This window comes from Protopterus annectens, chromosome 2.part1, assembly GCF_019279795.1.
Source record: "Protopterus annectens isolate FY-2018-M chromosome 2.part1, PAN1.0, whole genome shotgun sequence".
NCBI classification, from domain to species: Eukaryota; Metazoa; Chordata; order Ceratodontiformes; family Protopteridae; genus Protopterus; species Protopterus annectens.
In genome coordinates this window covers 1,474,651,046-1,474,676,223 of record NC_056729.1, presented here as the reverse complement: position 1 = coordinate 1,474,676,223, position 25,178 = coordinate 1,474,651,046, and the positions used below count along the sequence as shown (strand labels likewise).

The 25,178-nt window shown below is 39.1% G+C and overlaps 1 protein-coding gene across 2 annotated transcripts in view; it reads left to right on the top strand.

The window, feature by feature from the left end:
• Positions 1–25,178, top strand: part of CFAP74 (cilia and flagella associated protein 74) — a 3,161,205-nt gene that overhangs the window by 1,873,262 nt on the left and 1,262,765 nt on the right. For both annotated transcript variants that reach the window (XM_044062943.1, XM_044062944.1), the window contains exon 20: positions 13,737–13,858. In XM_044062943.1, coding sequence (XP_043918878.1) covers positions 13,737–13,858 — 122 coding nt within the window. The remainder of the gene's footprint in view (positions 1–13,736; positions 13,859–25,178) is intronic.

Here is a 25,178-nt window from a genome sequence, read left to right as displayed (position 1 = left end):
GTGCTTTCTTCCCTGCAATGATTTGCATATACTGTTGTTCACAACTAGTCGCCCCATTTTACCTCAGAACAGGGTACTAGATAGTAAAGGGCCCAACATCATGCCATATGGTCCACTGGTCACATGGTCACATCACTGTCTTTGAGAGTATCCTTTCACACACACACACACACACACACACACACACACACACACACACACACAAACATATCTGCAAACTTTAAATCTGTGTTCTGTTATGTGTTTTGTTAAGTAACAAGTTTTGTTCCACTCTTGTTTAACTGCTTTAGGCTATCCATTATGTAACTCATAAGAAAACACCCTATGTAACAAATTGGAAAACACCCTGTGTAACTCATTAGATAGCACCCTATGTATCTCATAATGTAACAAATTGACTCTACCTCCTGCAAATGACCTGTCACTAGAGTTGTACTCTGGGGTGCAGTCCTTGGGCCACAACCCTTTGGCTTTTACTTCTTGGAGGTCAAAGCAAATGTTAAGGGTTTATGTTGACGCAGTTTGCAGATGACTGTAAATTCAGTGCCATCATAAACTCCCCCAGAGGACACCAAAACCCTCAAAGTATGGCTTTTCCCAAACAAGTAGCTGGTATCAAGACCATAGACTAAAGTTAAATGCCAAGAAGTGCATAATTGAGTGTAACTAAGGAAATTATTTTTTGAGCTGGGATATAGGATCTGATTGCCTAGACATGTTAAGCCCTTGTTAAGTTTAATTCTGGTGGCTGCCAAAAAAGCAATTGCTAGAAAATGGAAATCAAAGTGTAAACCGTTTGTATTTGAAATACTGAATATTGTAATAGAGATAAAAGAACTGGAGTCTTTAGAAAAGGGCAGGAGCAAATTACATAGAAAATATAAATTGTGGGAACAAGGTATGCAGAATAATGTTTTGCAGAAGGAGTGAGGTTACAGGAGAGGCAGAAACTAAGCAATTTATGTAATGTTGGACTGATGATATTTTACATCACATACATTCTTCTGTGTAACTGTATGTAACTGGTAACATGGTAATGTTTTTTCTTTTATGTAAATGTATGTTTGCCTGTGTCTTAAGTGACAATTCAGTAAAGGTGTTAAAAAAAGAAATGTATAAATGTATTCTTTGGCAAACAGGACTTTACTTTGTAATTATCACATTGACAACATACCATAATAAAAGTTGATCCCAAGTTCAAGGATCAGTGAAACTATATTGACAATGAGCTGTCCTGTGTTCACCACATATTCACTATTGTAAAGAAGTCCTTTTTCGTCAGACAGCTTATATCTAAAGGTATGGAGTCCAGGTCCTGGGATGAAATTATTCCACTGCACTCAGCTGTCATCAGGCTGATCATTGAATGTAATGTGCCATTCTGTATGTACCTGTCCAAACACATGTAACAAATGGAGAGACCACAACACATTTTCACTTAAAATGAAGAGCCTAAATCCCAAAAAGCTATGCAGACCACCTCAAGGCCTTGTCCCTCTTCTTGATATCATGTAGGCTAATAAGAGGCAACCTCTACCTCATGTACAGAGCCTCAGTAGACCTTATCCTGAATGACTTATTACAATTAGTTCAATAGTAGCATGAACACCTTCTCAAAGTATCTCACTTTCTTTTGCAACTTAAATTGAACATGTTGGAGGGTTTGGTATGTATCAAAGTGAATACCTCTTCTGTGGAACCATCTTCCACTCCACATAAGGTAAAGTATTTCTAATTCTCTTATTCAAATGTAATTTGGATGAATGGATGGGTAACCACAAATTCATTCTTGGTCTAGTATCCATGTCCCTCTTGAACACAGGCAACAAGTAAATGTCCCAACATGTCTTTGTTCTGCCCACCTCTGGATTATTCATATGCAAAATTTAAATACTAAAAACAACTCTGGAAATATAAAGCTAGGCTTCTTAAGATCCTCATAGATCAATAGCCTAGTGAGTACTATGAACCTTCCTTAACTACATGAAAGACCACATCAGATGCCTTTATTAGATCTAAACATGCTACTTGTAATGTTGCACCTTTATGTAGTACAACAGTTACTTGTTCACAGAATGCTGCCAAGGTTTTGAGAAAACAGAATATTTTGCTAATTAACTTGATACTGTACTTGATATAGGAATAAGTGATCTCCATTTTTTTTCTTTGAGACTCTGTGATCACCCTTTCCATTATTTAAAAATATGTATGCCGGCTAATTAGTTCAGTCCAAAGTAACAACGCCTTATGAAGATAACCTCTACTTGTCATAGCTTTTTAAACACATAGCCATCTTTCATTAATCTGTGTAAAAAGTCTGATAGACCTAAAATGGTTTGCCACTGTTATTTTTAATTCTGTGCTGGAAAGGCAGAATACAGCTCAGTGAGTGAGCTTGAGTTCTTTATATTTTTTCAACACTATTTCCATAACTGCAATATATTCTGTGATAAGTGGTCAAATACTCATGGTATTTAACTGCATGTTCTTCCATTTCATTTATTTTATAATGTTGTTAAATTTATCTTTGTGCTTACCGGACCTATCTTTTACGGTCAGAAACTATTATGTTGCACTCCTACTTTTTACTTTTCATTTTTTTCTCATGCTCTTAAAAAGCCTTGAAATTCCTCTTGACTATGGTAATTGTGTTTATTTTGTAGTTTATGTTTAATATCTTAAGATTAGAGGTCTCTGAGTTTTGTTTAAACTAGTTTTGGTATTTTTGAGGTTTTTCCTTGTAGGTATATGTCACCCAGTGGATGGACTTTTTCTTTTGTAAAGGCTATTGATATACAGCTTTTTCAAATTAATTTGTTTTTGAATTTCCTTGTTTACATATGCCTTTTTTGATACTGATTTGGTCATGCCTTCATTCACTTTGTGATGACATTTATTTGTTGCGTCATCTGTTGATTTTTATTTCTGCAATGTAAAATATTTTAGGATTCCCTGCTAAGCTTGAGCCCCTCCTTTGACACCCAGAATGCACTGGTCCTCCCTTAGTACTCCCGATTTCGTTTGTCACCTATGGATTCAGATGTGACCATCTTTTCTTGAGGAAATTTCAGATAAATATTGTTCCTTTTCCTTCACTAAAGAGTTGGGTAGGTTTCCATTCATAAATAATTGTTTACTAATCTAAAGTTTAAAAAAAGTTGTTGCCCTTCTTAATTTTTTTTCCTTGTAAGATATTTCTCATACCCATTCTGGGTTAGGCAATTAGACCTAAATTTTAGCAATCATTAGTGCCTTTATTTATTTATTTTTTAATTTTTTTAGAGTTAAAGAGATTCAGCAAGATTTGTAAAGTCTTTGGTAAATGTACCCTCTAGAAAAGAGGAATAACTTATTTTTAAAAAGTTTGCTCACTTTAAATACAGCTGGAAGTGGGATGACAAAGTGGAAAGGGGAGTGAACAATCGTAAATACACCCAGGGCCTGACTGCGTAAACCCTTATTTAAAGGGTCAAATCTAGATATCAATTAGTCATGTCAATGGGTACCTATGATTTGGTGTGTTGTGGCTTGGTTATCAATGGTCCTCTGGATCGACAGCCTAGTATTGACCTATGTAGGTAGGGGAGGGGAAGGGGAGTGGATCTAGCTCTTGAGGGTAGGATTTCCAGTCTGAGACTTTCATAGTGGAGACACAACAAATGAAGGTAGTTCAGGCTCCTTCACAGCCCCAGAGTGGATTTCCTCCAGGCAAAAGTTGTGCAGGCATCTTCTTAACCTTCCCCCTATGGAGGTCTCTCATTTAGAGATTTCCTTGTATCTTCATCCTTCTCTAAGAAAGGGAATAGGTTCATAGTTTCATATGTGTTTACTAGGCTAACAACCACAAGGGCCTTTTTAAGCCTAGCCATGCATACCAAATCTCTGGCAAGTTCTGGTACCCTTAATACGTGTAAGCAGGGGATTGGGAGATGAAACATTTACAAGCAGGGGCCTGGGAACTGAACCATTTACAAGTTGCCTTTGTCCATTAGAGACATAGGTGCCAAATCAGGGATGAATTTCCTGTTCTCCATCCAATTGTCCAAGTCATACTTGAATTGGGTTAGGGAGGAACTCTGCTTCACATGGATGCGGAGCCTGTTCCAGAGATGGGGTAGTCTCTGGTGGTCTATATCATTTTGTCAAACAGTTTATTTATCAAATCTCTATTCGTCAAACTCACTTTAAGATAAGCTCACTTCAACGAACAATTGTTTCAACAAATTTTCTCATAGGGAAAGGAAGCATCATTGTAAATTTGCCCTTTTCCCCACGGAAGTGCGATCTCGGAGTTGGTATATTTAATTGGATATGTGGGGGGGCAAGCCCCCCTCTTTGCTGAGTTTAAAATTTTGTAGTGTTTGGTATGGTTGCTTGATGGCCCACTAATTTCTCTCCCTGTGAAGAAATTCACTGAAATGATAATTCGTTGAAGTACGCTTCCGCTAAAGTGAGTTCAACGAATAGGGATTCGATAAATAGACTGTTCGATGAAGGGATATAGACCCAGTCTCTGGGATACATACCTGTCTGTCCAGCAGGTCCTATTTATATCACAGGCAAGGTTTAAGTCTTTAGAATGGGTAGTTGTGGTGCTGTTTGTTTTGTGGATATGCAAGAGTTCCATCAGAGTGGGGAATAACAATGCCCTATATGCCAGGCATATATCTCCCCTGAAAAGCCTGTAGTAGACAGAATACAGAGATAGGGCCTTGAGGCAGTCTGCATATGACATTTTATTTATGCCCTGTATTCTTTTAGTGAGGAGCCTTTGTGAATTTTCCGATTCCCTGGTTAGGTACATATGAAAGGGGGCATTGTACTCAGTGATAGGGCTGATGAATGCTGAATACAGTGGAACAATGACTTCCTTGGACCTAGATGCCCTACCTTTGTTTATAAGTTGTGTAACATAGAAGAATTTCCTTACTACAAAGGCTAGATTGCTGTCTATGTGTGTCTCTAAGTCCCTGACTACTGGGTCAACTGTAAGAGGTGTTTTGTCAATATGATATTTACCAGGGGTGGATGACTTCCTGAAGGATACTATTATGCATTTCTTGGCATTTAGTTTCAGTCCATGGCTCTGACACTATTTATTTGTCTGTGTCAGCCCTTCCTGGAGATTATTTGTGTCAGTGTAGGATTCAGTGACGGCTCCTAATTTGCAATCATGTAGAAATTTAGTCAGCCAGAGACCATTGACATTGGCCTTGACTTCAGAGAAGTAAATGCAAAAAAAGAGCAGCCCAAAGACCCATCCCCGAGGGACTCAACTTGTGACTAGCTTCTTTGTAAAGATGGACTCCCCAATTCTAACTTCCTGGGTCCTGTCTGTCAGCCAACTGGCTATCCATCAGGTGACATGTGGGTTTGTACCTAACCTCTTCAGTTTATCAGCAATGCCTGAATGGGATATTTTGTCAAATGCCTTGACCAGGTCAAGGTAGGCAGTGTGAACCATTTTTTTCTCATCCATTGCTTTGGTGACCTTCTCAAAGAAGTCCACCAGGTTGAATAGGCATGACCTGCCCTTGATGAAGAGGTTTACTATATCACTATTTTTTATTTCCATGATAATTCTTTCTATGCCTTTACATATAAGACTAGTGAGACTTATGTTTCCGTAGTTTCCAGGGTCTGTAGGTGGTCCAACTTTCTATAGAGGGATGACTGCTGCTGTTCTCTATTCATGAGAGACAAAGCCTTTTTGGAGGCTACAGTTAAATAGCAATTCCAGAGGGACTGATAAGTCATGTTTCTTGCTATTTAGAAGTCATCCTGGGATATTGTCTGGGTTCATTGATGCAGTGTTCTTGGCCTTAGAGAGAGCATTAAGGACTTGTTCCCTAGTGATAGCAGGGGGAGTTATATTTGATGGTATTTCCTGAGGGAAGTTTGAGGGGGAGAGAGAGGTAAAGCTAGACCTGAGTTTATCAGTCAGTAGGTTTGCTATATCTTCTGGCTCAGTATAGGTGGCCACATTTACAGTGAGCTCTGCACACAATTGTGTATTGCCTTTGAGACTGCAAACATAGCTAAAGAATGCCTTGTGGTTGTCCTTGGCCTGGGAGACCAAATTTACCTCAGATTTGGCTTTAGTAGACTTTATTTGTCCTCCAGGTTGTTTGTTTAGTTTGAAGAGAGTGTTTTTATCCTGCTGGGTGCTGCACCTCCTGATTTTTGCTTCTCATCATGGGATTGGTGCTAATGAGTAGTTTTTACTTGGAGAAGGACCTTTCTAGGTTCCTAGAGTGCCGTCTTTCCACAGTACTTTTGTATTAGGATTGCAAGGTCTGCCTGTAGCTCTTCCACTCATGTTGACAAGAAATGCATGATGCAGGCATTTATCAAGCCAAAGATCAATATGGTTGTCCTTCTGGCTCCTCTCTGTTTAAGGGATGGACAAGGAAGAGCCCATTACATTAACATTTCAAGCTCCTTCCCAGTTCCTTTGTCAATGACCATCTTGGTTCTAGCAGTCTTGACCTCCCACCCTGTCAATACCAGGAGTGTCAATATGAGCTCTGAACCTACTGGGGCTAGTCGCCATAAATAAGTCTTTAGCATTTGACTTGTTAGTGCCAAAGCCAATTTTGAGACTAACTGTGATCTCTTGTTTGACATTGCGTAGTGTCAGACTGCTGGTGCTAAGAGGCACACCATCGGCATTTGCTGTCTTGGGAAAAATAACCACTCTCCATGTGAGGCCAGATATGGCAGATACAACATTGACTTCAGTGCAGCCCAGACAGTCTGAAGAACTGAATACTGATTATGGAATCTCAGAGAGAGAGAGTTTTGAAAGGCCTTATTGGACCCAATCCACAGGGCAGAACCTTTCCCTGGTACTTTGTACAATTCCCCCCAAGCATTTTTAGGAAGTGAATGTTCAAAAGGAGGGGCATAAACTCTCTGGTAGAGTCTGTCATACTTGTCTCAGATGTTGATGGGGAGGGAATTCCCCACAGTCTCCTCCTCAATGCCCCACATTTGGGGGAAAATTAGAATGGGACAGAGGAGAGTTTGATCCTTAGACTTCCCTCTCCTGATGGAGGTCTTTTGGACTGCCCCATTTACAGCTTAGAGGGATCCCTCAACAAATGCAAAATAGATCTAGATATGGAGTTGACAAGGCAAGGACCTGTTGTAGTTGAGCCCGTTCCAAGGAAGTCTAACAAGATCCTCTACCTTCCCAACAGTAGACCCAGCTGACATAAGGGGTCCCTTGTAGACTCAGTGCTGGTGTCCACTGCTATTAAGAGGAGTCCTGTATTTAAATCCAAGAGGTCCATCCACCTAATAAAGATTTGTGAGTGATGGATAAATGAGGAACCAATCCTGTGCATCAGGCTCTGTTACTATCAGGGGTGTCAATAACCTGGCACATATGAATTGCTTCCAGTGAGACTTAGACAACATTCACTGGAATCACTGAGAAGCCTGCCTACTCCTGATACACACAGATAAATTGAGTCACAGATAGTGACCATGCTGAATATGTGACTGGCACACAATGCTGTCAATGAAACAGCCAGAGCAACTGGGGTTTGTATCATTATATAATACTGTGCCTGGCTTAGACTTTGCAGTTTTGCAGAAAACATCAAGGCATCACTCACCAGTACCCCTTTCAATGGGTCCTCCCTGTATGGGCTGATGGTGAAAGCGAAACTAGTCATAAATGAGCAGGAAGGCAAGATACTGACTGCCATAGAAGTCAAATTTGTGACCCCCCCCCCTCCAAACAGGACACAAAAGATCCTAAGAATTTGTGATATAAGGTTTGGCTATGGGTCCCCTTCAATGGATGTCACCCTCAAGCCAGAGGATTGGCTATGGGTCCCCTTCAATGGATGTCACCCTCAAGCCAGAGAAGATCCATAGAACCAGCCATTTCATAACCATTTCCAAGGGAAACAGCAGCAGAACTCTTGAGACCTTGTCCAGCTGCCCCACTCTAGAAGTATTTGGTGGCCGTCTATCCCTGTATCAGCACTCAAGACAAATAGGTGAAGGATATAATATCTAAATTTATATTATCCCATTTTAGAGTCACAGAAGCTGACTTCCCTGTCATTACGAGATGTCCCACCTCATTAAAAGAAGATGAATAGAATAGAATAGATTAGAATAGAATACAATACAATACGAGTGGAACATAATAGAACAGAGTAGAATAGAGATCAATTAAAAGAGTCATCAAGGAGGCCCTCCCAGACCAGACTAGAGAGGGTCAGGGCTTTAGTTCCCAAGAAGATACAGGACCTCAGACTAATCTTTGATCTCAGCAGTCTGAATCATGAAAACCTAGTTCAACATGGCTATGTTGAAGTCCATTCTTTCGTGCTTCAGGAAAGGGATTGGATGTGTTTACTGGATCTTCAGGATGCATATTTGCACATAAAAATTGCATAAGTAGTCAGGTGATTGTTGTGTTTCTCTCTGGGAATCGGTCACTACCAGTTGTGAGTTCTACCAGTTTATCTCATCACAACCACCAGATGTTCACTAAGGGCATAGCAAGTCGCATCTCACATGACACTTTGAAGGATTTGTATTTTTCCATGTGTAGATGACTTTCTGCTAGCCTCAAGAGTTGGAAAAAGCAAGGGGCTATTTAGTGTAGTTCTGTCTTTCCTTGAAAATACCAATGAACACAGCAAAGTTATAGTTGGAGCCATTGCAAAACCTTTTCTTAATAGGCAGCCATCTGGACACTGTGAAAAGGATTGTGAAGCTTCCCTAATACAGGATTGTCACTTGTTAGTCCACCTTGCCACCTCCCCTGGTCATTTGGTTCTCAAACACTAGGTTTGATGGCAGCAATCATCAACCTGATATGCCACACATGATATCATATGAGGGTGTTGCAGTGGACTCTCAGAGTTCACTGATTAAAACTGGACAAAGATATGGACAAGAGAGTTCACCTGAACAAAGCATTCAAGGTTGATTTTCAGTAGTGGTTAAATATTCAGAACCTTACAGCTGGATGTCCCTTTGTCTTATCGTTGCTAGCAGCTATAGTTACCACACACACGTTCTGCCTTTGGGTGGGTCGGGTACTATTTGAAGCGGATAGTCCAAGGAAATTTGACTCAGCAAGATGCCAACCTACTCATTAATATACTAGAGATGAGGACTTTCCCCCTTCCAGGACCTACCTCTCAGGGTGTCCTAGATGTTCATACAGACAACATGTTAGTGGTGGTGGTATATCAACAAAGAAGGTGGCACCTAGTTCATAAAAATGTGCAAATGGGCAATGCCGTTACAATATTTTCACCTAGCAGCACACATCTCACTGTGAATCAGCAGGCTGAGTAGATATATTCTGATGCCCTGCAAATAGTCTCTCATACCAGGCATGGCATAGATGATATTCTTTAAGTGGGGGTGTTTTGCTTTCATCCCCATTCAACACCAAATGCAGCAATTCCTTTTACCTTGTCCCTCCAGAGGGTACTTGGTCTAATACACTACCAAATAATTCTGATGTCTGATGTAAAAAATAAGATTCACCAAGACCTTTAGTAACCAAAAGCTGTTTGACCTGAGTGTGACTACCATTCATGACCCAGCCATGTCAGAAGAGACCATCACATTTCTATTGATCTCAAGATTCCTTCAGAAAGCCAGGTTGTAGCCCCATTCTGACCTTGACAACTTTGGTTTTACATGCTTTGACCACGTCTCAAGAAGAAATCTCTGCTTCTAGATCCACTTTTGGATCTCTTGTCCCACTCATCTGTCAGGCTTCACTCCAATATTCAATCCCTGTAGTTAATCACATGGCTTCTTTAATTCCATTGATGGTCAGGGGCCCTTAGTAGCCATGAATGGTGATCCAAATCCTTACCACATCAAAGAAACCTTTCACTAGGAGACTGTGTAGTGACAAATGAAAAAAGTTCTTTCTGTGGGCAATTCAGCAAGGTCAGACCCATTTTCAGCTTCAATATCCACAGCATTACTATTCCTCCCTTTCTTGCTCATTGTAGGTTCCAGTTTCTCCACTGTCAACATACATCAAACAGCAGTAGCCAAACTTCACCATGAATTTAATCTTCACTCCTTGGTATCTAAGAAGGTGTATAAGAATGATCTTCCTTTTGTAACTTCCTTTGAAAGATCCCATTCCCCCTTGGGATATCAGGTTAGTTTTGGAGAAGGTGACCAGCCTTTTGTTTAAACAGACCAGTTCAGCTGATGTAAAATGCCTTTTCTGGAAAAACTCTTTTCCTAGTGGCTATCATCTCAGCCAAAAGAGTTTCAGAGCTGCAAGCACTTTCATGTCACCCCTCTCCACCTTATCTGATATTTCATAAAGATAATGTCACCCTAAGAACTAATCCTTCATTTCTGCCGAGGATAGCTTCAGTAACAAACATTAATCGACCTATACAACTTCCAGTGTTCTCTTCTAAACATTCCAGTGAAGAAGAATATACTCTACATTGTCTCAATGTGCATAGAAATTTAAGATTTTATATAGAATGAGCAAAGCAAGTTAGAAGGTGTGACCAACTATTTATGTCCTTTGTACCTACAAAAATGGGACAGAAGGTGTCCAAATAATATAGTATATCCTTTGTATATGATTATTTCAATAAAACTTTTCATTCTACCAGATCTATGACTATAGCATCTGCTTTCTTCAGTAACTCTTCCGTAGATGATATTTATGCAGCAGCATCTTGGACTTCACTGCAAGCTTTTGCAAAACACTGTAAGCTGGATGTTATCTGCAGTTCAATGTCTTCTTTGTGGCCACCATACTCCATGATGCTCTGTAATGATGCCACTAAAGACATCTAGCTGGGTACTCTGTACCTTGTACTGAAGTGAATTTTTCCAAGATACAATAATTATGTACTTACTTTAACACTGGACCTCATGTCCATTTAATTCAACAAACCCATTCTCCTTCCACCTCCAAATTGTCACTGTTATTTTCAGGACAGACACTATACACCTTCCAAGTTCTGTTAACTCCTGTCTTTGTTTATTCCTAAGTATCCTAGGTCTTGAACGTTAATGCTTTTAACCATAGAAAGCGTATGACAAATTGTCGTGGAGTGTTGGGGAAAAGTGGTGCCCTGCTGGTGCAGGGGAGGAGTTTGAGCTAAGAAGACAAGCCTGAATGGTGACCAGTCCCATATATTAAAGTGGATGGACATACATAATCAAAACCCAGCATTATGGTACATACTTAGTATCATTTTCTTCACTTGTGAAAAAAATTATAACTTGTATTTTAATATTTTTTTTAAGAAAGGATACTATTTAGTTACACCAAAATGTTTATTAGAGGTTCTTTTGTATAATGTCTGCATAGGTTATACAATTCAAATGTTTTTTGGTACTTAAGAGAACTGTTATGAGGAGCAAGGTATATTTACAGACTGTGCATTGTAAAATATAAAAAAATATTCCCATAACCCATTTTACTAAGTATCCACTACTAAAAATAACCTTTCAGAGAATGCTGTTACCTGGTGACAAGTTGTACTCAGACTCAGGGAAATGTGGTGATCTCCCCTGACGTGTTTGGGTCATGAATGTTACTCTCACTCAGTTCAGGCAGCTTATGGTTAGTAAAGGACTTGGTAAAGACAGTTCGGTGAATCATATTTTGTATATCTCAGTTTGATAAGTTGTATTACACCAAATATTTTGCTGCTGCAAAGAGCAAAATTATAATTGCACTTTTTCTCTGAAAGAAATTGTGGTGTATCATTTATTTGTTCTGTATTTTCATGTATGTGTGTGTGTGTCCGTGTGTGTGGGAGGGGGGTGTATTCTGGGGTCTATATTATTTCAGCAAACGCTTAAAATAGCGAACCCTATTTAATCAACCCAATAAAGTTGAAATCCCTAAATCCCAAACACACGGAACAGCAATTGTTTTCCCCAGGGACAAAAATCGCTGCTCCGTAAAAAAAAAAAATCCAAACACAAAATAAAGTGGGGGGCTGTGCCCCCTACACCCCCCCTACTTAAATATACCAACTCCGGGATCACACTACAGTGGAGGAAATAGAAAAGTCCCAAACACAGCCCTGTGATTTTTTTTCCCTGGGAAAAAAATTGCTGTTATGTGTGTTCGGGATTTAGAGATTTCGACTTTATTGGGTTGATTAAACAGCATTCGCTGAAATAATATAGGCCCGTATACTGCAATGAATTCCATCCAGTATTGTTTCCTGCCTTATTCCTGTTGCTTGCAAGAATAGGTCCTGGCTTCCAGTGAACTGAATCACATAAAGCAGATGTTGAAAATTAATGAATGATAGGATATAGAAATCTTGACCAATGGATGGGAGATCGCAGATATACCCCAGGGATTACCTCAGTGTCATTGCTCGACAGAGGCACAGCAAAATAATGGGTTTAGTTCCCCGTACTAAAGGGGTGGCGTAAGCCACAAAACGATGGGCTAGGCTTGTAAATGCCCTCGGGCAGATAGCCTAGTATGAACCTATGAACCTATGAACCTATGATATATTAGTCTCTTTTGTTTAAGTCAGAGAAAGCCACTGACTGGTTATTGAATAGTTTTATCTTGCAAAAAGTTGCATGTATTTTTTTTTTCCTGTGGGCAAATTTTCATTAATATTATAAAAACTATTTTTTCCAACAAAACATTGGATTCATTTAGTGTTCACAGTGTAAAGTACTTTCTTTTTGCTGACAGTCTGCATACCCATAAAGAAATATTCTTGTTGGGGAATAACTTGAATGCATAGGTGATAAGTTTTGTCAGCTTGTTCACTCAGGATTTTATTTTATTTTTATTATACTTAGACTTTATGGAATCTTTGAGGTAAATTATAGAGCATTTAACTCCCCACTTTTCATAAAATTCCTTGAAGGGCAAAGATTCATTCCTCTGTCTCTGTCTTTTGATTCTTTCAGTTCATTTTTCATTGTGGTGTGTCATTTAGGAATTAAAAATAATGTATTTTACACAATTTCTACTTCTTTCTGAAGAGTGGTTAAAGTGTCAGATAATTTAGAAATAGATTGTAAATAATCAATATAAAATTAATGTATGGTTCTAAGAACACTTTGAGGTAAATGTAATTGTTAAAAAGTTTTTAACAGAAGATAAGTAAAGCATTGTTGTTGGTATTTTCTTTTTCGAAAGATCTGGATGTTTGCAATCTTTGTTTAATAGACATTCTGTAGAATAAGATTTTTGTAGATAATTAATATATATGTTTTTAGCTGTTTTGTCTATCCTTTCAATGATGACAAATTCAGAAGCAAATTATTTTTTCACTCAGAAATGAGGTACTTTAGTTTATATTTCCATACTGGAAAGCAGTTTTTCAGAGTGCTACTTGGTGTTGTGTTTAGAAGTTCATTGTTCATTTTCTTGTATATTTTCTGCAAAAACAAACTCCGTCAGTAAGAGCTCAGCTCTGCCTGATACTGTCTCATTTGCCAGTAATTCCTTCTCATTTTACCTCCATGAGTAGAAAAACAATTGTACCCGTTTAAAGCAACTTCCAGTCTATTTTTCATCTTATTCTTAAAGCTAAGTACTTCTGTGCTGTCAAGGTGATTTTATTTTGCCAGATGATGATGGTGATGACTGTAAAGATTGTTTTGCATTTATTTATTCATAACTGTGATGTGTGATATGGTTAAACAAATGAATCTTAAATGCACTTGAACGTAATATATGCAACAAATTGTTGTTTTCTTCTTTTAAAATGTGCTTGCAGATTTCCCTTAAAGTGCATGGAGTTGCTATTGATCTGCCTGTTTGGGTACCAAAGCCCAATATAGACTTGATGATATGTATGTATGACCGTTTGTACCAGGATGGCATTATCATTCAAAACAGGTGAGCTTGCCAGTGATCACCAGCAATTCTGACTGATATTAACAGTAATATATTTAAAAAAAGTTTTATGTACCCAAACCTGTACATATTGTTCTTTCTAATTGCCAGCAGTCTAACCTAATTTAAATTACTAAAATTACTAAGAAACTTAGTAAATCTTAGTAAACATATCTGTTAGTATTGCCCATAGTAAAAGAAAATCGTTATCACAAGATTGTATAAATTTAATTGTACCATAAGCTGCAGTGTTTGTTAATGACATTGTGTTATATCAAGGTAAACCCTCATCTTGTCGAGAGCTGAAAACAAAACTAAATATGAATGTGATGTTTCAATGTAGAACGTCTATAGATCTTCTTCAAGAAGGATCACTTTAAAAGTAAACTGCTATACTTGGTTTACCAACCTTCTGTTTCCCATGATCTGGCTGGATTTTTTTTTTCTTAGCAGTGGCCATTTTTTCCTGCAAGGACCAATTCTGGTTTCACATAAGCTGCTGATGCTGGTGGTACTAAACTCCCAAATTCCACATTCCTCTTTGTTCTCTTAAGTCATTCTTTCCTTCCGAGTCCTTAGTCCTACTGTTCATCTCATAGAAGATTCATCTGCACAGTAGCTTATGCTAGGAAGCATTGGTAATTTTTTTTTCTGTGAGCTTTCCACATCAGATTCCCTAAAGTAATAATTTCCTTTAGGAAAGTCAACACTTGTCTTCTGGACACCATATGCAGTAATGATGCTGTTTATATTGATCACTGCCACAGTAGCCTAAGATGCATGGATTATATCCTACATAGGATATAACGGCCAACCAGCTTCCAAAGTTTCTGGGCACGTTACATGCTCCCAAACCATTAATCAGCTCAAGATGAGCTGACTAAAAAGACAGGTTTGGGAGTCAAGCCCTTCAGAGCTTTCCTACTTCTAAGTAGAGTGGTCCTCTCTGGGCTTTTAAGGATTGACCTTTAGTTTATATTCTGGTTAACTACTTTGAAGCTAAAAAAAGTATTTTTATTGCCCGTGTCATAACTTTTATGTACTTTTAAATGAGAGCACAACTTTTTACTTTTGTGGTAAAAAGTTAACTATTTTTTCTGTGGAGAAACTGTGTTTTTTTGGGGGGGGGGCAGGGGCTGAGGAACATGTTTAAACAGCTTTTTACTGTGGGTTTTTTTGTAGGAAAAAGTGACTTTTTTCCTACTTACCTGTTTTAACAACTGTTGCTGTACAGCTTCTCTTGGAAACGATCACTATTTTTGGCTTGAGCATGAAACAAGCTACAGGTCCCTTGACCAGCCCTTCTTCCAGCCAGAAAAACAAAAGGTTAACTAAGCAGCAACTGCCATCATCACAGGCTGGTAGTTTCTACATCCAAAGGTGGGTGACTGCTGTTGCCAAAGCTGGTTCCTTAGACCACTCATTTTTTTCCATGGGTTCCTTCTCCTTGAGGTCCCCCTCAGTGGGCAAGGGAGAGCCTCTTTTTTTAGTTATGGGAGAAAGGAATGTGCCCCTGCTTAACCAGAATATTGTTCCCATCCTTGAGGAAGCTGTTGCTGGCAATATGTGGACTGTTTGCTCTTACTTTCCTGTCAAAAAGGGACAGCAAACTAAACATTTAACTTCTCATGTGTCGATTTCTTTGGACAGGAGTAATTTATTGGGCTTGGCTCAGGGTCTTGTACATGCTATTGACCCTTCTTGTAAGGTAGTTTCTTGTAAAAGAAAAAGGGATTGCTCTTTCTTGAAGATGTTTAATATGTGAAATCTGTAAGGGAAGGTGAAGGGACAGATGCAGGTTTTTCTTCCCAAGACTCCGATTCAGATTCTGGGAGAGTATGGTATCTATGTGAGGGATTCACATTCTCTGAGACTGTTTCCAGATTAAGCCCATGTCTCAGTCCTCTAGAAAGTACTATGAATTGCTACATCTGGAATTTCCAGAAGCCTCACCCATCCCCTCAGTGCTGTCAGCACTGAAAGATGTGTTTGTCACAGCCTGTAGTTTCCTTTGACAGCCAACCTGCTGCTCCTAAGAAAGCAGATAGAATGTAAAACTTTCTTCAGTCTTTCAAGTTTTTATGCACTAATCCTGGACCTGACCCAATAGCTATAATTTTAGTTAATGCAGCTGCTTTCAGCCATTTTGTTCATTCTAATCGTTTTCCTTCAGACAGGGGTGGTAAAGCTATTGATAAGACTGAGAAATGTGTATGCTTCTGCAACTTTGATTTTCAGAATTCGGAATTGTCAGGCTCATATGTTAAAGTTTATGCTGACTAATTTTGAAAGTATGAGAAATATTTTTGCTGCAGAAATCTGCTTTGTGTAGTCTAGTTTTTTTTCTGTTTCTCATTTCAGTACTCATTGTTTGAAGTGTGTTTATGATTGTAGATGCTGCTTCCAGGGCTGTTGCTGCTGGTACTGTTTTGAGGAGGTTTGCCAGGCTGCATTGTAAGAATCTCCCAGAAGATATCAAAGTTAAATTTTTGGACCCTCTGCTGCAGAGGTTATAAAAAGTGTCAGGAGAAAGAGATAAGTTGATTCGGGGAATCTCTCAGATTTTTCACCCCTTCTCTAAATTTTTCAAGGGATTTTCTGCTCCCTCATACAATTTTGGTAAGAAAAAAAATACAGTCTCAGCAGAATTTTGAAAAGCAGACATTTACAAAACAATGGCAGGGAGGTTTGACAAGGAAAACTGGAAAACCCAGAACAAATAATAGTGAAACAAGGCAGAATGACTGTATATGTTTTCCCCCTCGACCTTAGCAGTGCCTTAACCTTCAAGAAAGTCTGAATCTCTGTTTCTTTCTTTGATAACAGATTGTTTCAGAAAAAATGGTACTGAATGTTATCCTTTTAGGATGCAGATGGAAGTGGGAGGAAATTCCTCCTTTTCAGAAGATTTCTCCTCATCCACCAGACCAACCCTCCCCTTCTCTCCTGTCTACATCATATGCTGTTTCAGAGGATAATAGAAACAGTTCCTTCTTCCCAGGTGGAGAAGGAGTTTTAGTTAAGGACGTTTTAGTGCCAAAGAAAGAAAGAAAATTCCTGGAGACCAATTTTGGATGTTTCTTTCCTGATTCTGTTTGTGATGGTGCCCAAGTTCAAAATGCTTTCGCTTCACAACCTGTTACCCTTTTGTCTGCATTTGATTTTTTTTTTTTTTTTTTTAGTAACCTTTGATTCAAAAGATGCATATCATCATATTCCTTGTCATCCAGATATCATGTGCATCTTAAGGTTTTGTGTTTCTGGGTTACTTTATCAGCTCTCTTTTGTACCCTTTGGGCTATCCACTGCCTTGCGTGCATTCACAAAGTGTCTAGCTCCCTCCATAGCCCATTGCAAGCTACAGCGTATTCACATTTTCCCTGTTTAGATGACTTGTTTATCTTTGCAAAGTCTTTTTTAATGTGTCAGGTATGTCTCACGTGGTTAGACACCTCATACACTAGCTGGGATTCAAAGAGAACATTCAGAAGTCTTTTTTTGACTCCAGCTCACAGGATTGTGTTTCTGGGGTGCCTGATAGAAACCTCAGTGAAATCTATTGTAGAGGTTTTCTGCTCAGACTTCTCTCACAATGAGCAAATGCCTCAGAATTATAGGTCTCATGGCATCCATGATTCTCATGATTCCTTTTGCAAGACTCCACATGAGAAAGAATGGAATCTGAAGTTTCTTTGGTCCCACCATCAACAACCATTGTCTTTTCAAATTCCAGTTGTGGGATTTGTGAAAAGAGAAGTCACTTGTTGGTGCCATCAGTTATCCCAAAATCCAGATCTATTATTCTCCCCTTCTGCTCCAAAGCAGTCAACCACTACAGACTCCTCAGACTTTGCTTTGAGAACAGTGTCAAGGGGAATAAAAGTGCAAGGTCTCTGGCACAAGACAGACAAAAGCACATAAACATGAAAGAGATGCTAACTCTTATATAGACTCTCAACTCTCTGAATCATTTAAGGTCCCCAGGACTTCTTCAAGAAGTCATAGACATTACCACTGTGCTGTGGTAAATAAACCAGCAAGGGGGGAGCTAGATCTTACCCCCTTTGCAGATTAGCCATGTTAGCTTGGGATATATCTTTATGACGCAATCTCGCTCTTCAGGCATATTACGTTCCATCAGAGCAAAACTGTGTGGCAGTCAAGCTGAGCAGGGCAAAGGTAAAGCCTCACAAATGGAATCTAGATCAGAAGGTTTTCTAAGATTTGATATTGGGAATTCCTTGGGTAGATCTTTTGCCTTCTCTCTAAATAATCAACTGGCAAAATTCTGCTCTAGGATTCTGTGCAAGAAGGCCTAGAAGAGAGATGCTTTTTCTTTTCCTTGGACAGGAATGTCCATATATGCTTTTCCACCATGTCCACTGATGTACAGGGCACTCCAAATGTCATTATGTTGACTCCCTTCTGGCCCAGACAACAGCGATTCTCTCTTATTTTGGAATTGGCCAGGGGCAGTTACCACAAGTTTCCTCACAGACTGGATTTACTCACACAAGAACAGGGGTATTTGATACAGCCTGACCCCAAACAACTACAACTGACTGCCTGGATGATAAGGTCTTAATACCTTCTAAGTACCTGTCTTCTGAGAACATGCAGCAGGTACCAATAGTAGCATGAAAACCTGCTTATACAAAATCATATATTTATTATTTATTTGTTTGACATTTGTTGACCTGGTTAGTCCAGCTGGGCAGGAGCCCTTTTTCAATGGAGACCCGGAGAGCAAAGCTCCACATACATATCTACATAACTAATGAAGTATATATACATAATACATAGCTACATAAACAATAGTTACTATTGTAAAATAAAGCTGAGTTTACAATAGTAGATAAAGAGAACAAAAAGAATAATAAGTACATCATGGTGGGATAGATGGTCAAAAATTTACATACATCAGCAGGATTGTCATTCATCATAAGTTCAGCTAAAAAGCTGCAGAGGGTAGAACTAGTAAGGGTAATGTAACGAAACACTAGTGGAAAAGAAGGGGAGTGAAGCGGTACGTGTAAACAAGAGGAATGTGAAGCAAGAAGGCAGAGAGGAAAAAGGTCAGCCAGGGGGATGATTGCACTGACATAGCCATATATTGCTTAGGTAATTTTTTTACAACATTTCTGAACTGGTGTTTAGGTTTAGTAGTTCGAATTTCCAAAGGAAGTTTATTCCGGCTCTCAGCTGGGAGAATAGCTGTAAAGGTTCTTGCCAAGTCTGATTTTTGGCTTGTATATAGTGAGGAGATGTTGTTCTGAGCTCCGAAGTGTTCTAAGTGGGGAGTAGGGGGAGATGATAGAGGTAATGCTGGGACAGAACAAGGGCTGGTGCAGTATAGAATAAATTATCTAAAGCTGTAGGAGGAGAAGGTTGTGGGGAAACTCTAACGAGTTTAGTTTTCTGAGTGCTAAGCAGTGATGGGAATGGTAAGGAGTTATATATAAGCAAATAGAAAAGGTTTGGGTGATTGGAAGGAGCCCTGAAGCTTTGGAAGCTGGCTGGCTGTAATATCCTTGGCAGGATATAACTCGTATAGCTTAGGGTACTTTAACAGTGATCATTCAAACATCTACTGTTATGGTAAGTTTACTTTCACAACTGTATTTTATACTTCCTACTCCTAAATCTATCGCCAAGTATACTCATGGTAGGCAAATATGAGTAGTATCTAGAGATTATTATATCTAATTCTTATTTCTTGTTTAGTATGATAATAAACTAGAGCATTGTGGATGTTATGTAAAATTAAACAAGGATATTTGACTAAGATGTTTAACCCCTTAATTGCGGGTCCTAAGTTACATAGATACTATAGAAAGAGACCAGTACTACAAGTCCTAAAATAACACATTTTTTCATAACTTTTTTATATTTTAAAATCTGATTTTACAATAATAAGACTCGTAAACAGGGCACTTCTAAGGTAATTATTCGATTAGTGCATTAACTGTACTAACAAAATAATTAACTCAGAATTTCCTATAGAAATAAATGGGAATTAGAACATGGAAATGGGACTGCAAGCCATTCAGTTCTCATAGCTGAGGGGTTAAACTTGATTTCTCATCAACGTAACATGTAATCACATGACATAGCTAATGCTTGCATGTCATGTTACCATATGACATAAGCAGATGAGACTGATTACAGAGATAATGATCTCAGTAGGTACCATTCTGTCTCTAGTCATGTGACTGGTGAAGTCAACAGTAACAGATGCTATGATCTTCAGGATTTTTTTTTTCAGGTATGTTTGTTTGCTCTGAAAGAGGTCCAGTAGTGTCTTTATTTGATTGGATGCCTGTCTAGCTAGCCTGCATATTCCCTGAAAATTATCCCAACCCACTCACCCTTTTGCTGTGGTAGTTTTATAAGCCTGTGTCTCTGGCCTCCACTTCTTATGGTAATGTGATTTCCAAAGTCCTTCATTCTCCTCTTTCTTTGCTATTGAGTGTTGTATAAGCTACTTATGTAATTTTCCCACCCATTGTCTACCATAGAGCCATCATACTCACTGCCCACCCAGTAAACCAGTATTGCTCTTGAGTAAACCTCCTTTACTACATATTGTCTCCTGCTCATTTTCCTATAGTTCAGCAAAGCTTGAAATCCTAGCCTGGGTTCCAGAAGTGTTTTACTTGTATCCAGTGCCATCCAGGCAAAGTTAAGTAGCCTTGATTGCTAAATCACACTTGCTTAAGTTATTTTGAATGTTTGCTACTGTTCCCTGCTTTTATGTGTGCAGATCACTGTATTTTTTGTAAAAAAATTGCTCTTCCTGTCACCGTTGCTGCTGTGAGACTGTCCTGAAATCGCCTTCAGCTAGGGATTTCCAGGAAGTGGTTTAATTGGTTTGTGGTAGCATGACACTTGGGTGTCTCTTCTACTGTTTTTACATTAGGAGGACTGGGTTTATTCATCTTGGGGCAGGAGTTGTTTGCTGGTCTGTCTGAGCTTGGAAATACACAAAAGGACTCTCAGTGTAGTTATTTTATTGGCCAGAGGACTCATTAGTAGTTTTCCTTTTTTTGTTTTCTGTGCTGCTGTAAATTTTGCTCATTTGCATGGGTCAGCAGTGTCTTGTACTGTAAGAAACACCTAAAAAGCAAATTTTTCCTGTAGAACAGTCCATAAAACTGTACCCTGTAAAGCAGAAACATAGAGCAAGTACCTTGCTTGCCAACAATCTTAGAGTACCTAGTTGGGTATCAAGTGGTAGTACATATAGAGTTAGTAGAATTCAGTAGTGTGCAAACATTAAAGTTAGTATAATTTAATACTGTTTAACATAATCTGCCCCGATAAAGCACCCTTATTAGTTTATCACTAACAAAGCACCTTTAATTGCCTTCTAACCCAGCACAGCACCCTCTTATAGCTCACCAATCAAATGACTGGACAGTATAGAAGCAATGGATGAGGGCAAAATCGTTCACACTGCCTACCTTGACCTGACCAAGGCATTTGACACAATACCCCTCTCAGACATTGTTGACAAACTCAAGAGGATAGGTACAAACCCGTATATCTCCCGAAGGATAGCCGACTGGTTCACAGACAGGACCCAGGATGTTAGAATTGGAGAGTCCACCTCTACAAAGAGGCCAGTCACAAGTGGAGTCCCTCAGGGATCAGTCCTTGGACCGCTCCTTTTTGGCATTTACTTCTCAGAAGTCAAGGCCAATGTCAGTGGTCTCTGGCTGACTACATTTGCAGATGACTGCAAATTAGGAGCTCTCATTGAATCTCACACTGACACAAATGTTCTCCAGAAGGGACTGACACAGACAAACAACTGTGTCAGAGCCATGGACTAAAACTAAATGCCAAGAAATACATAATAGTATCCTTTGGGAAGTCATCCATCCCTAGTAATTTTCATATTGACAACATACCCTTTAGAGATAACCCAGTAGTCAGGGACTTAGGGACACACATAGATAGTAATCTGGCCTTTGATCATCACATGTCTACAGCGGTGAGTAAATCATTCTATGTTGTACAACTTATAAACAAAGGTAGGGCATCCAAGTCCAAGGAAGTCATTGTTCCACTGTATTTGGCATTTAGCAGACCTATCATTGAGTACAATACCCCTTTGGTATGTACCTAACCAGGCATATCCAACAATTGGAACAGCCACAAAAAGAATACAGGGCGTAAGTAAAATGTCCTATGCAGACTGTCTTAAGGCCCTATCACTGTATTCTATCTCATACAGGCTTTTGAGGGGAGATCTATGCCTGGCATACAGGGCATTGTCAGACCTCACTCTGATGGGCCTCCTGCATATCCACAAAACAAACAACACCAGAATTATCCATTCTAAAGACTTAAACATTGCCTGTGATATAAATAGGACCTGCTGGTGAGATAGGTATGTATCCCAGAGACTAACGCGTCTATGGAACAGACTCCCCATCCATGTGAAGCAGACTTCCTCCCTAACCCTATTCAAGTGCAACTTGGACAATTGAATGGGAAACCAGAAATTCATCCCTGGTTTGGCATGTATGTCTCTAATGGACACAGGTGACCTGTAAATAATTCATCTCCCAGGTACATGCTTACAGTTATCAAGGGTATCAGAACTTGTCAGAGATTTGTGATGCATGGCTAGGCTTAAAAAGGCCCTTGTGGTCATTAGCCTAGTAAACAACTATAAATCTATGAACATATGTGTCTCAGGCTCATATGACCTTAGCATTGAGTGGTATATTACCATCACCAATGATGCTACAATATGAGCAAAAAAAAAAAAATGACTGATTTCAGCAACTGGCTGTCTTTCTGGTGTCATTCTAAGGGGATTCATTATTTGTCAGCTTGGATGACATGGTTTACAGATCACATTGCTTTGCCCAGGATGGTCTACACCTTTCCACTTTAGGCTTTTGAATACTGGGTAAAACTTTATACACCCCATAGTGCCTTTTTCAGACAATGCCAAATTGGCAAAGCTACCAACATAGCAAAATCAACTCAATCGAACCTCAAGGTATAAGTACTCAGTGCCAGGAGGCTAAATAAAAAAACTGCACTCCCTCCATGCCCTCATTAAACTTGAGAATATAGACATCTGTGCAGCTACTGAGATATGGTTTAAAACAGCAGAGTGTACTGCGGATGTGCAGGGTTTCAATGCCTTCTATACTTTCCAGTAACTGCATAGACAAGGGCTAAAAGTGGAGGTGACTCAGTATACATCAATAGCAAGCATACCTGTAGGGTGGTCAGACAGGATGAACTGCTGGAGTTCCACCACATGTAGCTCACCATAGACAAAATCCCATACCATATCCTAGCCAATTCTAGTTTACCCTCCATGTCCCAAGAAGTTCATAATGCATACTTTGACGTACTGGCGACACTTCCAACCAAACACCCTACTCATGGAAGAGTTTAATTGCCCCTGTATAGACTGGGTATCCTGTATTGTCTCAAATCTTCAGACTGAGGGATTCCTGGACTTTGTAAATAGAAACACCTTTGGCCAGATAGAGAATACATCCATTAAAGGCTTCATCATACTGGACCTCATGCTCACAAATATGGGCGAACACTGCACCCACCCCCCAATATATTTTCTTCTGTGGTAAGGTCTGACCATAAAGCTATCTCCTTCGAAATCAAAATAAGCTCTGAAATTCCCATCAAAACCAGTAACAATTAGGACTTATTCCAAGACAATTTACCTTTTATTGAATGATGGTTTATAAAAAATCAGTGCTCCACCAAACCCTGAGAACACAGCAGCCTGTATTGAATTGCTGTCAGAAGCACTGTACAACCATTTCAATGGCTGCATAGAGGTTGTTGTACTTACTAACAGTAAAACCAGGACTAGCTGCAAAAACAAGCCGCCCTGGTAGCATCTCAAATTAAACAGGATATTCAACAAAAGAAAATAAATTATGACAAAAAACAAGAAGGGTAACTTACATAAAGATATAAACTCTGTCATCAAACTAAACCGGCAACTAAGAGAGCTAACTATGTCAAACAAAGCCAACTCTGAGATTAAGATAGCCTCCCAGGTATAAGATAATCATAAGTCTTTCTGCTATGTTAGAAACCTCAAGGGCAGCACACAGTAATGAGTTGAACTGGTGGTTAATGCTGCCACATTCATTAAGCCTGGTGATACAGTCACAAATAATTGCAGCTTGACATTTATTACATTTCTTTATTAGATGATGTATTAATGGAATAATGCTTTCAAGGACTTTTATTTTTACAAAATCTTGTGTGGGCTACCTATCCATTTCTGTTATATACATAAATACATCCTATGCATATTTGATATAAATTATGACTTTCAGAAACAAAACCTATTTACCATTGGACTGACTACATTTGAGTTGTACCTTGGTTTATGGGCATGATTGCATATGCCATATTACCATGTCTCAATTTGCATGTACTTATGTCACATCTCCTATAGTTAGAGAAATGGTACTATGTATTTTGGTTATATCCTGGTTAATGTGGCACACCTTTGTATGTGTTATTTCCATATGTATTTTGCTACATTCACAGCATGCATGAACAGTCACAAACTTTGTGACCCTCACAACATGCAGGTTGCTGTAAAAAATATTTTTCGTAGCTTAATACTATCAAAATTTCCACATTGTGACACTTGCTTACTGACCTTAATAAATAGTTATCTCAGCTCAGCATTTTATTATTATCATTCATCAGGTTTACTCCCCTTTGTTACAACCTTTGCTTCGTGTCCCACTTACATCCTTTGTCAGCATGTCCAGTTTTACTTGCTTGGGTCAATACTGGTAAACAGGATTACTTTTGGTACTAAATCAATGTAAATGTATTTATGGCACCACTGCTCTTAGTGAACTAATCACATTTTAGGTATTTTTATCCAGGCAGAGGACTGGAGAAATTGGGAGACTGAGCTAGGCTCTTCAGTGGTCTAATCACATTTTCCACCCCTGATGCTTATATGTGCACTAATGCCGCAACATATTGGAATACAGTTTTCCCTTTAATTCTCATGCCTCTTAATTCTTACATTAATCTCGTCCTTGCCCTGTGTTATGCTGTTTGCTTGTGCTCGCTGACTAGGTGAGACCACAGGTAACACCTGTTGTTTATATTGTGACCTTGTGCATTCATGCACCTTTTTGTGTATGCTAGCACTTGTGCTAGGCATGAAAATGTGCTAGTAAATCTATAGGCTTGCTTAGCAGCTTGAATATTCAATGAGCACTGCTACACATCTTGCTAGTATCTATCTTAAAGGCACTCTCCATTCAGGGATCAATAGCTACATTTCCTGCAT